General features: G+C 38.8%; 2 protein-coding genes across 5 annotated transcripts; both read left to right on the top strand.

The window, feature by feature from the left end:
* Positions 1-388: 388 nt before the first annotated feature.
* LOC122530028 (cytochrome c oxidase assembly protein COX18, mitochondrial) lies at positions 389-2,782 on the top strand. 2 transcript variants are annotated; one of them, XM_043656640.1, is made up of 7 exons: positions 389-1,118; positions 1,173-1,310; positions 1,383-1,530; positions 1,608-1,732; positions 1,805-1,915; positions 2,004-2,191; positions 2,453-2,782. In XM_043656640.1, exons 1-6 carry the CDS (start codon positions 612-614, stop codon positions 2,187-2,189), a joined length of 1,215 nt encoding a protein of 404 aa, XP_043512575.1. In that variant the 5' UTR covers positions 389-611; the 3' UTR covers positions 2,190-2,191; positions 2,453-2,782. The 2 variants fall into 2 exon arrangements, with proteins under 2 accessions (XP_043512575.1, XP_043512576.1); XM_043656641.1 differs by lacking the exon at positions 2,453-2,782 and having other exon boundaries at positions 392-617; positions 2,004-2,216.
* Positions 2,783-3,035: 253 nt separating this feature from the next.
* LOC122530026 (sodium/hydrogen exchanger 5-like) lies at positions 3,036-13,723 on the top strand. Of its 3 annotated transcripts, none has more exons than XM_043656637.1 (10): positions 3,036-3,347; positions 3,865-4,080; positions 5,037-5,172; positions 5,916-6,077; positions 6,207-6,276; positions 6,352-6,456; positions 6,772-6,873; positions 7,250-7,411; positions 9,841-10,020; positions 10,682-10,879. In XM_043656637.1, exons 1-10 carry the CDS (start codon positions 3,190-3,192, stop codon positions 10,729-10,731), a joined length of 1,341 nt encoding a protein of 446 aa, XP_043512572.1. In that variant the 5' UTR covers positions 3,036-3,189; the 3' UTR covers positions 10,732-10,879. The 3 variants fall into 3 exon arrangements, with proteins under 3 accessions (XP_043512572.1, XP_043512570.1, XP_043512571.1); XM_043656635.1 differs by having other exon boundaries at positions 3,039-3,347; positions 10,696-13,723; XM_043656636.1 differs by having other exon boundaries at positions 3,040-3,347; positions 5,937-6,077; positions 10,696-13,723.
* Positions 13,724-14,743: the final 1,020 nt, after the last annotated feature.

The raw sequence follows: 14,743 nt of genomic DNA on the forward strand, positions 1-14,743 counted from the left end.
ATGTTATTAAATATATATGTTATTTGAAATAATTTGATATATTTCATTGCTAAAAAGTTATTACCGTTACTTGCTAAACTAGATCACTATATTACCACAGATGATAATTTTGTATCAATAGATGATAAATATAAAATAAATTTAAATTGTATTAACAATTAACTTTATAATACTGGGATTATAATAATTATAAGGATTATGGTTTTATAAGAGTATTTGAATTATTTTGTATTTGTATTTTTTTGAAACATATACAACTTATATCGTTACCGTTAATCAATATCATTAGTCAATGTTGCTATCACTATTTTCTATAGAGGGCGTTAATAGTAATTTCTGTCTTTGTAGGATATTTTATTTTATAATGTAACATCTATTATTTTTTTTGTAAATTTGTTGACCATAATAATTTTATAGTAATGTTAACTTATTTTAATGTAATGTAATCAATCATGATTAACTGAAGTATATATTGTTATGTTCAAATGAAGGAAATGTTTGAGGTTATGTAGCTTAACCTCTTCGTTATATTTATATAGATAACACGGAAGGAAATAAAGTATTATACTTGTGTGTTTAAAAAGTGTTAAGTTCCTTGTTGTTGTTCTATCATGAATGTACGAATGTTTAAAAAAATTCAATTGCATCTTAAATGTTATGGCAACAGTTTTATGAAACATTCTTGTTCCATTCATTACGTTTCCAATGGTCCTTTGAATGTATATCAAAATTATTTTTCTAACCATAAAATATTAGTGGGATATTTTTCAAATAAGCGAAACCTGTCAAATACTATTTTACACCAACAATTATATCCAAAAATACTTAAAACACCATTACTATGTAACAAGAGTGTACTTACAAAAATTTCTAATAATTATCCTATTCCTGCAAATCATGTTAGACAGTATTCGAATTCAGGAGTTACAATTGTAAATGATACATTAAGATACAATAATGGCATTTTCCAAATAATATCTGAAAGTATAACTGTAGAATGGGTGACTGAAGCTTTTAGATTTATGCATTATCAAACAGGCTTACCATGGTGGGCCGGCATTATACTCACAACAATTCTTTCAAGAACATTTATAAATTTACCATTAAGTATACTTGATGTAAGTATTAATACTGCTTTATTAAATTAATTTCTCAATTAATCTTTATTTTAGCTTCACAACAGGGCCAAACAGCAAAACTTAAAAAGTGAAATGATGGATATTGCTGAAAGAACAAAAAAAAAAGTAGAAAGAGAAGCAGTATTATCTCAATTAAGCCCAGCACGGACAATTTCTCTTTATGCACGTGAGGTATTTAAATATGAATTAATTAAATGTTGAATTAATTAATTAAATACTGATATATTATTTTTTTTATAATAGTTTTCTAAAGAACAAAAAAAATTATATATAAGAGAGAATTGTCATCCATTTAAGACTGTTGCAATAGTATTATTGCAAGCACCAATATGGATAAGTTTGTCAGTTGCAATAAGGAACATGTGTTATATGTTGCCTCAAATAGATCCTGGTGAATAATATATTCTGTACGTAATATTTTAAACACTAAAATAGCATCAAGTTAAGTCTTAAAAATTTTAATGCTAGCTACCGTTAAGGACTTCCAAGAATTGACTACTGGTGGTTTTGGATGGATACAAAATCTCACAGACATAGACCATTTCTTTATATTTCCCATACTTTTTGGATTGAGTAACTTAGTTGTAATGGAAGTATGTATGAATGTATTTCTTTTCTTGTATTTATATATAAATATTCTTGCATTAATGTAATATATTTTGCAGATAAATCATATGTTATTTCGTGTAACGGATTCAAGATTCAGTAGAATATATAAAAATTTCTGTAGAATACTCACTCTTTGTTTCGTGCCTCTTATGTCATGTTTACCATCGGTATGTTGCATCTACATTTTGAGGAAACAAATAATTATGCTCTTTGCTATTGTTCATTGTATTAATGCTTGCAAATTAAACATTTCAGTGTTTATCCTTATTCTGGGTTACCAATAATTTATGTTCCATATCACAAAGTCTACTACTTCTATCGCCAAAAGTTCGTAGATTATTCAGAATACCTAAAACTGATGTTGAATATCGGCATCCATATGAAAAATTGCAAGAACGTTTGCGTCACATATTTTATTTAAAGAAATCTGCAAAAGTATAGACGTAAGATGAAATATATTTTTTTGTGTCGAATGTAATATAATTTATTAATAAATGAAAATAGAAGTAATTATTAATATGTTATTAATAATCATTATCAGTATTTTCATTTTATCTCATTCGAATTTAATATGTAAAATATATACCTTTTTAACAAGAAAGAAACATGTTAGTGAGAATAAATGTATAATATTCCTATATATTTATCTATTTTAAGATTTTCATCGTAGTGTAATTATATTTGAATTCTTATCCGCATTATAGAACTAAGGTCGTCACCTTGTATATGTTCGATTACGAAAACAGATATCAGAAAAATCATCCACATTTAAATAACGCATTAAATCATGCTTCTCATTCATGATGTGATCAATATAAAAGATGTAATCCATGTAAAATCCACTTCATTAGTAAAGAACATTCTTCGTGGAACGAATCAGCAGATTTGAGAAGCAAATTTTAGAAGAAGTCATGGCTTCTGTCAAATGCACTGTACTTCTGTTGTGCAGCATTCTGTACCTCAGCTCTGTTTGTGTATTAGTGCGTATTTCATCACAATTTTTTTATTAATATTTAAGTAACTTATTTATAAATTTGGTCGCTTTTCTCATTAGTGAATCAACAAAAAAAAAAAAAAAAAAAAAAAGAAAACAAAGAAAAACAGGCGTTGGTGAAAAAAAAAAAAAGAAAAAATAAAAGAGGTGGCGAACAAAGGGCGGAGGGAACTAACGCGCGTTGTATAAATTATAGAGAGCGCGTATAGCTGTATACATACATATGTACGCCGTTATCGTTCGTGTAAATATTGAAAAAAAAGCAGCGAGCCAACGATACACAAAAAAATCAATAATCGCTCGGCGCGCGCGGGAAGATCGCACTGATTTTTCGCCGATAGTCACTTTCGTAAATGAACGTGTCCGAGGGATGAACAATGGTAGATAAAAATCGTGATTCCGGGCGCTTCGTTTTCACGTTTGTCGTGTACATATGCACGTACATTTATGTCCGTTGACGAGGGAAATAATAAACGTGCGATAAGTCGACTGATTGTGAGAGTGGAGAAAAATGGCGTCTTTGTTTCTTTGCAGATAATGGACCACGTGATGGCTGGAATCGAGGACATTTTGGGCAAGCACGGCAATTACCATGTTCGAGACAAGTACGCGTAATTTCTCACTATGTTAAAATCGTGTAATGAACAGTTTGTAAAGTAAGTTTTCACAGGTAAAGAGTAGCCTTAAAACGAACGTTTCTAACGGTAAAGGTTAATTCGAAGCGAGAAGCTCGAGATAGATTGCTCGGAGAAGAAGCATATCTGAAAACATCTCGTGGAAAATATTTATTGTAACGAGAAACTAACGTTTAACGTTTATATAATCTAGAAAAGTGAGAAGAGCCTCCTCAACGTTTCTGCTTTCACGATTTTTCCTGATACGATAGGAAACACGAGCCAGGTTTATCGACGTTTCTCTCCCCTAGTAAGATGACTCACGAGTCGTTCAAGATGGTGACGCGGGATGCAGATGATCCTGATCGCTAGTATATTTCGTCATAAATTATTTATCACGGTCTCGTGACCAGTAGAGGAACTTTTGTTATCATCTGGAAGAAAAGACAGAAAAATTTGTTAAAATTCTCCAATATCTTTCTTTTCTTTTCCCTTGTTTATTTCACAGATTCAAACGGTTCGACAATAAATTCATTCGTCCCTACCTGGTGAGAGATCACTACGGCGCAGAGCCAAAAATATTGGAAACGTACTCGAAACTCGCGATGAAAGACGCACTGGATTACATTAGAAGGAACGCGTCCACCATTGGCAATATCAGCGGAACTGAAAGCATGTCCGCGATATTCCGCAACTATAGCAACACGGGACAATTCAATGGCAGGTAAGGCTCGATTCTTTTCATTCGGTGACTTTTTCCTTTTTCCCCCCCTTTCCTTTCCGCGACTCTCCTTTCTTCGTCCCATCCTTCCCAATTCGTAACGAGCTGAATTATCTTCGTTCATACTCGACCTATTTATTTTCACAATACAGAGCACGAAGAATGCTTCTTTGATCGTAACAGGTGCACGGCCATTCCCTCCGTCACCTTGTTGGAAATGTATTAATTATCGAAGAAAGTTTTCCTCGTTAAAAAAAAAGAAAAAAAAAAAAAAAGAGAAAAAAGAAAATAACAAGAAGAAGAACTCTTGAACCAGAGTTCTTTGAGCTCGATCCTCAAAGTGAAGTCGAACGCTTTGTTTCCTTTAGTTTGACGTCGTGAAAAGTTGAAATTTAATACCGACTGCGAATCGTTTGTCAAAAACCTTGTAACATTTCTCAACGAATTAATATATTCGCGTGCAGCGAGTCGCGAGAATTTTTCTTTTTACTCGGTATTTTTATTTGTTTTGCTACTTGTTTTCAACCGTTTCGTTTCCATCGACTGTTTGCATTGAATATATTAAATTCTCCTTGTCTTAACTACTTCGATACAAGGCGCTTCGACACTTTGCTCGTAAGTAGCTATGTAAGAAACGGGACGGATGAAATTTCAATTACTGTAAACGTTACCGTTGCCGGTAAGATCGGAAGGACACGATACGAAATAACTTCCATCCGGTGTACAATGGAATACCTTGGTAATACACAGCAAGCGTTGCAAGACACCCATGAAGGGTGTCATCGATGCTCCCTCCCCCGTATGACTCACCCGGTATACACACGAGGAGGAGCATAACCGAAGATAACTCTGCATTGTATCTCGATTGAACGGGCAAGCCCTCGAACGAAACACAGTATCGATCTTGAAGTGGCAGCCCGTCATAAAAATGCAGTCTCATTCTTTCTTTCTCCTTCCAGTCCGAGTTGCAGCCAGCTCGAAGCGGGCTGGAATATTGATCTCCAAGAACTGGAGTACAACCCTTCCAAGAAGGACTTGACGGACGCCAGGATCCACCACCTATTGGCCGAGGAACTTTGCAAGCCGTACAAGAGGGTAAGAAATCTCCTCTTTCGCTGAGCGTTTCAGATTTTCACGTGTATACATGTGTGTCGTGTATGCACGCCCCTGAAAACCTTGCTGACGAGGATTTTTCTTTTTCTTTCCTTTCTTTCTCTCTCTCTCTCTTTTTCTTTTGAAAGAACTGCGCCGCTTGAAATTTTAGCTGTCGATTTCATCCTTCGAATGTTATACGCATTACGTGCAAAAAATGATAAAAATCTCGAGAAAATTCTTCGTGAACAAAGTGACGAATGAAGAATGTAAATTGCGCGTAATCGAGATTTAGCTGTGTCTGGATAATTGTTACAGTTCGAATAACATTTATCGCGTTTAATTACATTGTGAAACTCTAAACCAGCATACGCAATGCGTAGAACGCGTAAACGAAAGTCAATAGTGGCAGCTGAAATTTCCCTGACAACGCTTATTTATTTAGGAACGTTATTTAACTACCGCGCGATACGTAAGATCTCTCTTGAGTTGCTTCGACGCAGGGCGATCGAAAGATCGGGTAAAACGAAACCAGGTTTCGGAGATCCTTGATCTTCGAGTCGCCTTGACACTGAAACGTGAATCTCTACGTGTGCTTCTTTCTTGCCCCGTTCGCAACGACGATTACTCGAAAAACTTACTGTGTCGCATGTATGTATATATGTACGTACTTTCGTGGACGTGTTATCTGTGAGAAGGACCCTGCACATGCGAAAAGAACCAATGCAAAAAACGTTTCTCTACAGCACGGAACGAAACTGTTGCAGCATCGGCGTCTAAGCTACAGCCGACACGCGGTGAACGATCGCGATCTCTCCACCCAAGTCAATTACAAAATGCACATGAACATACGGCGGATGATGGGAGAGCACAAGCATCGTCACAAGCGCAGTAAAAAGTTGCTCAAAGTAAGAACGTTCTCGCGTTTCGACGCGCGAAATTCCAGCTCGTGTTCCGATTATCAGCTTATTTCTCGGTCGATCTGCCATCACTAAAATGTCGTTTGTTTTTTTTCTTTCCTCTCGATCGAACCGCAGGACGGTAAGCAGAGTCACGTGAGTTTCCCGGAGTTTCAGCAGAACGGCTCGACCAAGTTGTTCACGCAAGGTAAAACTCGCGAGAGGAGATATTCTTTCTTTTCTTCTTCTCGTTCGAAATACGCGAATTTTTCATTGATCACAGATTACATCAACGGAGTGCTGTACGAGTTGGAGAACGGAGACGCTTCAAAGCCTTCGTGCAAAGGGGACTGGGACTCTGCCATTACCTTCACAGCTCGTACTTCCGGTAATATCGTCCGTTCTTCTCTTTATTCCTCTCTCTCTCTCTCTTTTTTTTTTTTCTTTTTCTTGTCAGCGAAACTTTTGGCTATGTCTGGTCGTTAGAAAACGACGCGCAAGTTCCTCCGCGGAATTATCCTCTCGTCGTCGCGGCGATTCTTTTGAGAAATTAGTTTCACGAGGGATAATTCGACGAGACTTCTTGCCGAGGCGTGCCTCTTGAATATAAAACCCGGGGACGGGGTGTGAAGGGGGGGGGGGGGCAGAGTTAATTCCCGGCTCGATTCGTAGTTGTAACTCTCTCGTTGCTCGATTTTCATAGACTCGCTGAACGTGAACGCGGACAACCATCACGGCGCCACTACAACCACCTCGATGGACACCATAAATACCGACGATCCGGATATGAAATTGGGACGCGACGGTGAGTTCTTCCGTCTTCTTCCTTCGTCGGTAGGAATGTATCGGCGAAGATCGTTCGCCTTCGAGTGGAAACTTCACACTTCGGAATTGCGCGATCGAGCAATTTTACTTGATTCAACCGCCTCGCGACAATGGTCCGACGTTTCGATAACAAAGTGAACTGCGTTCAGAAATTTGCTGCGTCGTAAAGTCTCTTTGAATTTCATAGCCGAAGAAACTGGGTAACATTGATAATCGGACGTGCCGTGGAATTTCATCTTTTCACGAGTTGTACGATATTTTAATATACCGGTTTGAAAATTACCGTCGATCGAAAGCTTATTTTCACGAACTCTGAGTTCGCGACGCCAGAGCGTATTCTGTTTCTCGAATTGCAGAGAGCTACAGGGTAACGACACCGACGGCCACGGAAACTATGTTGCCATGGAAGCGAGAGGACGATTACGATTCCGGGCACCCGATTAAACAGAATGAATTTCCTGCTTGGTGTTCAAACAAGGAGTACCTGGCTTACAGTTCCCCCTCAGCCACATTCTTAGGTACGATTGATTAAATAATCCGTTCGATGCTGCGAGTATATGTATCGTTTCACCTCGAAGGATTAGATAGATAAATTCGCGATTCGGTTTAACGCATTGATCTCATCGAGTCTTGATAAGTGATTTTAATCCATCATACACCTTTGTACCCATCTTTCACCATGCAAGTCTCTAAAGTGTTTGAGAAGGATGATTCGTAGAGTGAATTGAGCAAAAGATAAATGCTCAAAAAATTAAATCAAAGTTGATATTGTTAGATATTGGGAAAAAAATCCTCATCGAGAATTAATTATTAAGTGTATCGATTACCATTTAGAAAATTCTCAAGTGTCCAAAAAGAATCATCTTTGTCGACGCCTTTTAAAAATAATATGCTGAATCTCAGGTTGTACTCTACGACACTCTACTCTAAAATCCTCTGACATAACAGCAACTTTTCTACGGGGCTCGGGTAACCCCTCTCGCACGGGTGCATAGAAAAATAAAACAAACAACCATTTTCATCGAAGGTATCGATTCATGGCATATTTTCTAAACTTTTACGCGTTGTTTCAGGTATACTCTGCCACGTAGCAGGTCTATTTTTCGATACAAGGTCGATTCGATTTTTTAATCAACATCAACCAAACGCATACTTATACGAAACTGCGTGTCGTTAAACTGTTCACCCAGTAAAAAGTCAACTAACAACCATGTAGTAAAATCCTGTATACATATATAGATCGTCAAATCTTTCGATCGTATTTGAAAATTCATCTAGCTGTTAATTTTTAAGATTCATATCTCACACATTGACACTTGTTTGGCCAAAAGAAAAGACACAACTGTCTGATTTGTGATTGTCGATTTTGGCGAAAGAGGTACGTAAAATTTTGAACGAAAGAAAAAAAAAGAAAAAAAACACGCTGCTTTACAGGAGAGCCGTATTTGTGAGGACAGGCCAGCCTATCGGGCTCGGAGGATACTAGCCTCGGACTTCCGGCCGACGAACATGTAAATGTTATCCTCAATCTCAGCTGTCTCGTTCCCGAATTTCTATGTCGTTTCCTCCTCTTTTTTTCTCGATCTACAAAAGTGAATGCAAAAGTTTCCTCCTTCGATTTTTGGGTTACCCAATCCCCTCTGAAGCTCTTCAATAATACAACTACATACATACACACACACACACACACACAAAGCACCTCGCCACTACAAGTACACATTGTGCATCACACATGATCGATCGTGTCGGATCTTTCGTGCATCATTCTCACTCACAGTCAGACTCAAAGATCGACTGCGATTGAAAGACACAATTTTTCTTCCACGAGCACTTGTGTTTCACACTTTCCTAGCGGGGTGTTTCGGTTACTCTAGCCACCTGGAATAGAACATCGACGTTCGTCGCTGAGATTTCACTGATCTCCGAATTTCGAGAATCGATGGAGTTTTTTTCTGCGCGTTGCTCTTCGAGGTGCACACACCACCGCCATTCATAAGTGCATGTTCTTCGTACAATAATTTAACGCTTTTTTGTTGATTTAATTTTGGAATTAAAGTACGTGTTTTGTACCAGACTCTGGCGTTTAAATTTTAACCTGGCGATCGGTAGTGCGTGGCGCCTCGAGATTTACGATAACTGTTTTTTGTTTTTTTCTTTTTTTTTTTTCCAGTCGAAGGCATACCATTTTCGAACGTCCTGGCCAGTAATTAATTTTTATTTTGCCGGACGGTGTTGATATTCGATTATCAAGTTCCCTTCCAGCAACGAGAACAAAATGGTTAATAACGGCTGTAATTTATTAAATCCAAAGGTCCATAGATTTTTATTCACTTAGCGCGCATTCGATGAAAAATGGGCTAATAACCACGACCGTATATTCAAACTTTATTCAAACAAATGCAATTTCCCTCGTTCCCATATAACAGATACGACGTAATGACTTTTAAATTAAGTTCGTGTCTTCGTTCAGTGAATGATAAAAGAGAAACAGACGACTGCAGCAAAAAGAAAAAGAAAAGAAAAAATGCAGAAGAAAGAAAAGAAAGCGACGAGTTACATTTTTCGTTTCGTTATCAAGTTCCAAAATTAAACAAAAAATAAATAAACATTCGTCGTCCCTTGCAAACAGTTCAAAAACACCGTCTTTTCTTTTTCTTTTTTTTTCTTTTAATAAATTTCTTCCAGTTTCTATTCTCGATTTCCCTCTTTGGAGTAAACCAACTAAACAAACGTAGCTGGGAAAATCGAGGGAAACGGACGTGTCGTGTTTCTGCAACGTATGATTTTCTTTATCGAAGCAAGTACGATCGAAATGAAACGATCGATTTGCCGGACTTTCCGTTAACGTGGAGATATGCCACGGAGAGGGATATTACACGGTGGCCGAAACCGAAACACTCGGTGAATCTTCATTAACCTCATTAGTGACACTTGCTTCTAATTAAAGGTGGAATCGAGCAGCCAAAGGTCCAGTCAGTAATTGGTCTGTTTCGCGGTGAGAGTGTGTGCACGCCGGATGGTATCGATTGCCAGGAGACTGTGGACGAGCGTGACGAGTACACGTTGACAGGGACAGAACCGACGGAGGAGGATTCGCCGACGAAAACCTTCAGCGAGTACGAGAAAGGTAATGGAAAAAGAAAAGGGCTTCGAAACACGTGGTCGATAGACAGTCTAATAAAGATGAAGACAGAGCGTGGTATATAAATCGCGAAGCAGTCGTAAATTCAAGTACTAATCATATTCGACGCTATGGAAATATCAAGGGGCGAAGTATTATTAGGAGCGAAACAGTTACATATCTCTTGATGGGCCATGAAACGCAGCGCTATCAGTCGTGATTTCATTGCCACTAAATATGCAACTTTATCGTGGGATATAAACGTCGCGTGGAATTCACGATTCATCTCCCGTCCGACAGTTCTATACTCGAAAACCGCTTAAGCAAGTTGGAAATTACCGAGATTTACCTCGCGGTGTATGTATAGCACGTCCTGTTTACCTTCCAAACTAAATTAAATTAAAATCTATTTCATCGAGAAGAGATCGTCAATCGGAATTATATAATAGAGCAGAACACGGGAAAACTTTGTGCTTTCGCGAACGTTGCAACTGTACAATAGTGCCCTCACAAGTGATCGTGAATTTTTGAAATTCTTTCCTTAATACACCGTCCCTCTTGAGCGTCAGTTTTCGGTCCCGACTATCGTAATTGCAATCGATCGAAACGCCGGCGAACGCCTCGGCGACTAACAATTTGCAAGAAACCTGCGAAACCCTGAGGACAGTTTCGCTGTTGCAGAGAGCAAGAAGGGACCGGCCAGACGAGTATCGATGATGGAACTCTGCTCGATGGAGAAGTCGCAAGCGGAGAAATGCGGGACGGAGGACGGCTCGCACTCCCTGCCAGAGTGTTGGAACCCCCAGCGACTGCGGATGAGCTCGTTCCCCTATTCGGCCCAGGTTCCAAGCCTTTCGACCGCCCTCATCACCTCCTCCTCCGAGGATTCGGAGGAGATCGACGAGGAGGAAGAGAAAGCTTGACCTTTGGGGATCGTCGAGGAGCAGACGCCATCGCACGCGGTCGACGAACGCCGTCTTCGTCGGCCGTGGCGGCGGCCACCTCGACGTTCGTTGTTCTCGTCTCTCCTACGACGACCGAGCGCTCCAGTCTGAGCACAGGGGACGCGTCTCTGACACGTTTGGCCACCCTCTACGGAGACACGGATCAACCCTTCCACCGAAAACGACAAGAAGACGAGGAGTTTTCGTACCACCCCCTTGGACGATCGCCGACCCTCCGCTTCCTTCGACGATGGACACTTCAAATAGAAAAAAAAAAAAAAACCTCCCGCAGTGGGAGGGGGCGGCCGAAGAGCTGCTTTCAAAGCTCTCGTTTCTCTTTCGCAGGACCACGATGACGGAAAGTATCCCTCGTATTTGACGATCGATGCTTTCATTTCGCAGCACGCAGGAACGAGTGCTTCACGGTTGCAGTTCGTCGTACAGGGTGTCCTAAAAATTTGAAACGGCATGTTAGAAAAGTAAAAAAGTAAAACCTTCGTCGATTGTTCGTTACAAATTTAACAATTGTCTTCGTCTTCGTCTTTTTTCTTTTTTTTACACTTTAAGAGAAACATGTGGATAATTTCGATGATACTCCTTTTGATGTTGCGCGTCTTGCGATCTTACGCAAGTCGGTCAGAGTATGGAGTGAATTTTTGGGACATCGCGTACGCCGTGCTACACTTAGGTAGAGTTCCTCGATCTCAGAGGAGACAAAACGTGTAACTCGGTTCGATCGAAAGAATCGTTGACGCGAATTGAATAGAATAACAATCGACGTGTTAGCAGCATGTGCGATCTTCGACGTAACGATGTTGCCATTTTTTTCAACGAGAATGATCCAGTCGAGGTTGCGTTACTCTTTTGATACTCGGTGATCGTGTGAATCCTTTTTGAATATTCGACCATGAGAGTGATGCAAGTGAAAGAAAGAATGAGAGAGAGAGAGAGAGAGAGAGAGAGAGAGAGAAAGAGCGAAAGTAAGAGAGAAAGCTATTTTTTTAAACCGATACACCTCGTTTCCTCCGTAGCACGACTGATGGATAAAAAAAAAAAAAAAAAGAAGAAAACTAACGAACATAGACTTGGAGGAACGTCTTTTGGTAGCTGATTTTTCAAATGCTTCCTGAGAAAAAACCGCGATTCGTCCATTGAAGGAAAATGTTAGCATGGACGGTTCTTCGTCGAACGCGCGTTGCGTTCCGCGTGCAAGATCAAGAAAGACCGAGGAGAAGGATCAGGGAGCGCGCACCATTCTTTCTTCTAGACGCCATAATAGCGTTGTTTCCTTTCGTAGCGATAACGACTCGTTTCAACGATCGCTCATTAACTTGGTATCGTGGCCTTAAGATTCCTAGAAGTATCCTAGCAGCAACTTTGAACCTTCCGGTATATTGTTAGAAAAAAAGAAGGAGAAAAAGAAGAAAAACAGAAACAGAGAAGAGAAAGTAAAGGAGAGAATGAGATTGATGATGTAAAAAGAAAGGGGTGACGAAAGGTTTCATGAAGAAAGGTGTTTAAAGCCGTTTAAAAGACACGTGAACACGTGGTGACTTTTTCGTTGTTTGGTTTTTGGTTTTACCGACGCTAACATAGTCTTTCGAAAATGAAGTATGTATATATATATACATACACCTGTAACACAAGTTCGGTATTACTCGATGCGCAACGCTCGAGATCATCGCGTGATTCGCTTCCGAGTTCATAGACGCGAGTCTAGATTTAGATGAGCCACGTGACGTGGCGTATACACCGATGCAAAATGAAAATGGACAGCACGACGATTATTCTTGCCGTTCTCCGAAAATATAGAGATCTCACGGAGGAAGAATAAATAATTTATTTGATTGGTTTATTTGGTGTTTATGTCGTTACTTTCGTTGAAAATTGATCGACACCGCACTGCTATATCCATTTCGTGGTTGTCTATTCATTTCTCCTTTAATAAAATATATCTCGCAGAACGAGAAACAAATACTTTAGCTTATTATTAGTCAAAAGTAAAATTTGTATGTGTTGCTCAAGTGAAAAACTTTATAACGCACACTTTGCTCGATTTTTCAATTTTCTCCGACTGAGACCTCCATATTCTCGAGGACAGCAATGTCCCCCTTTAGATTGAGTATAATCTTGCTTTCACACTGCTGTTCTTAGATTTTTGTAGGGATTCTTGTGGATTTTCAATCTTATAAAATGGGAAAATCACGTCGTGAAATACTACCAAAATTTACAATCCAAACGTTGAGATTCAATATATAAATATTATACTGACGCGTAAATTTTTGGGAAAACTTTTTACCTACCTTTATAACATATACTTCGTAAAAGCCCACAAGAACCACTGCAATAAACTAGTTCAAACATGTGATCTGTTGAATCGCTCAGGAGAAATGATCTCCTGTTGTTGAAATCGAAACAACAACAAGAACAAAGCAAAATGCTCGAGAATGAAAAATCGAGCGTCTCGCTGTACCACAATAAAATCGTTGAAACTCTTTTCGCGGTGAACATACAAACATACACAAACATGCAAAAACACACACACACACAAAAATGGAAGTTGTTCACGAAACGCTCCTCTCCTTAAGTATGGCCTTAAAAGAAACAGAAAACAAGAAAAAAAACCAATTAAAATAAATAACTAAATAAGAGTCTCATGTAGAAACGCAGCCGCGAAAGTGTCGTAGATACCTAACGCGTTGAGTAAAAACATAACGTATCTACATAACGAGGTGAAAAATCAGCAGAAGATGCTGAGGAAGATCGAAAAAGATCGAGAGAATAATCCCTTGAGAGAAAAAAAAGAAAAAAAAAAATAAGAAAAAATAAGAAAACAGAAGAAACTTTTCTTTAGCGAGATAACATAGCAAGTTAGTCGCGATGACTAATTGAATTAATTTACAAACCATTTATCGAATGAACGAGTGAAAGAGAGAAAACGTACGGGACGAGACGATGTGTGAAACTATATAGCGGGGAGCTGCCAAGGGAAACTCTAGAATTCCGGTTTTTATGAGAATTGAAGGGGTTCGTCGATTAATTAATGATTCTACAGTGGCACTCGCGGTTAATTAGATGCTTGCGGAATTGAAAGTGAGATCACACCGAGATTTATTAGCCTTCGATCGTTTAGTGTTATCGACAACGGCGTTGAATTGGTCGAAAATACGATTGTCGAAGAAAATTGTCAAGAGTGTGAATTTTCTTAAGAATGTCGAATGGTTTGAATATGCATACATATATATATATATATATATATATATATAGATATATACAGAGTGAATTATTTTAACATAGGATGTTAGTAGGTAGTTAATTCTTTTAGCGAGCAGGCGTGTTTGAAATTAAATGAAATTAAATTGCAGTTAAATGTTAAATTGAAATATTAGAAATTAAATTAGCAGCCGGGTGTAAGAGCAAGTTTAGACACACTCGTTGGAGCAGAACACGTTTGAGAAGCAGCTACGTAGAGAATATAGTAATCCTAGTGTAGATGTGTCGGATTATTAATTCTGCGTCTCAACTTGTATCTCAAAAGTTGCTCTTATAATGTTCTGCGAATTTTTCGAACGCGTGTGCACACGTGCATGTTTACTTCAGGGTTGGCGATATATTCATGTGCGAGAGATAAAGGACGAATTTCAACGACGAAAATTTAACCTGTTTTTCGACGATTGAATTTAGTTTCGCAAAACGTCGCTCGTGACAACTCTAATTTCCACTCTTTGCTTGCTCACGTAGAGAACTAATAACGAAATGTTCCTTGCTGCAAGATCGAATGAGAG

Source organism: Frieseomelitta varia, unplaced genomic scaffold (assembly GCF_011392965.1).
Source record: "Frieseomelitta varia isolate USP_RPSP 00005682 unplaced genomic scaffold, Fvar_1.2 scaffold_320, whole genome shotgun sequence".
NCBI lineage: Eukaryota > Metazoa > Arthropoda > Insecta > Hymenoptera > Apidae > Frieseomelitta > Frieseomelitta varia.

What these genes read in the sequence shown, in the direction of transcription:
- LOC122530026 (XM_043656635.1), top strand. Translation starts at nt 3,190, where the DNA reads ATGTCCGTTGACGAGGGAAATAATAAACGTGCGATAAGTCGACTGATT. An exon ending in ACGGGACAATTCAATGGCAG is followed by an intron (nt 4,081 to 5,036) that starts GTAAGGCTCGAT and finishes TTCTCCTTCCAG; the next exon opens with TCCGAGTTGCAGCCAGCTCG. An exon ending in CTTCACAGCTCGTACTTCCG is followed by an intron (nt 6,457 to 6,771) that starts GTAATATCGTCC and finishes CGATTTTCATAG; the next exon opens with ACTCGCTGAACGTGAACGCG.
- LOC122530028 (XM_043656640.1), top strand. Translation starts at nt 612, where the DNA reads ATGAATGTACGAATGTTTAAAAAAATTCAATTGCATCTTAAATGTTAT. An exon ending in GTTGCCTCAAATAGATCCTG is followed by an intron (nt 1,531 to 1,607) that starts GTGAATAATATA and finishes TTTTAATGCTAG; the next exon opens with CTACCGTTAAGGACTTCCAA. An exon ending in GTAACTTAGTTGTAATGGAA is followed by an intron (nt 1,733 to 1,804) that starts GTATGTATGAAT and finishes TATATTTTGCAG; the next exon opens with ATAAATCATATGTTATTTCG.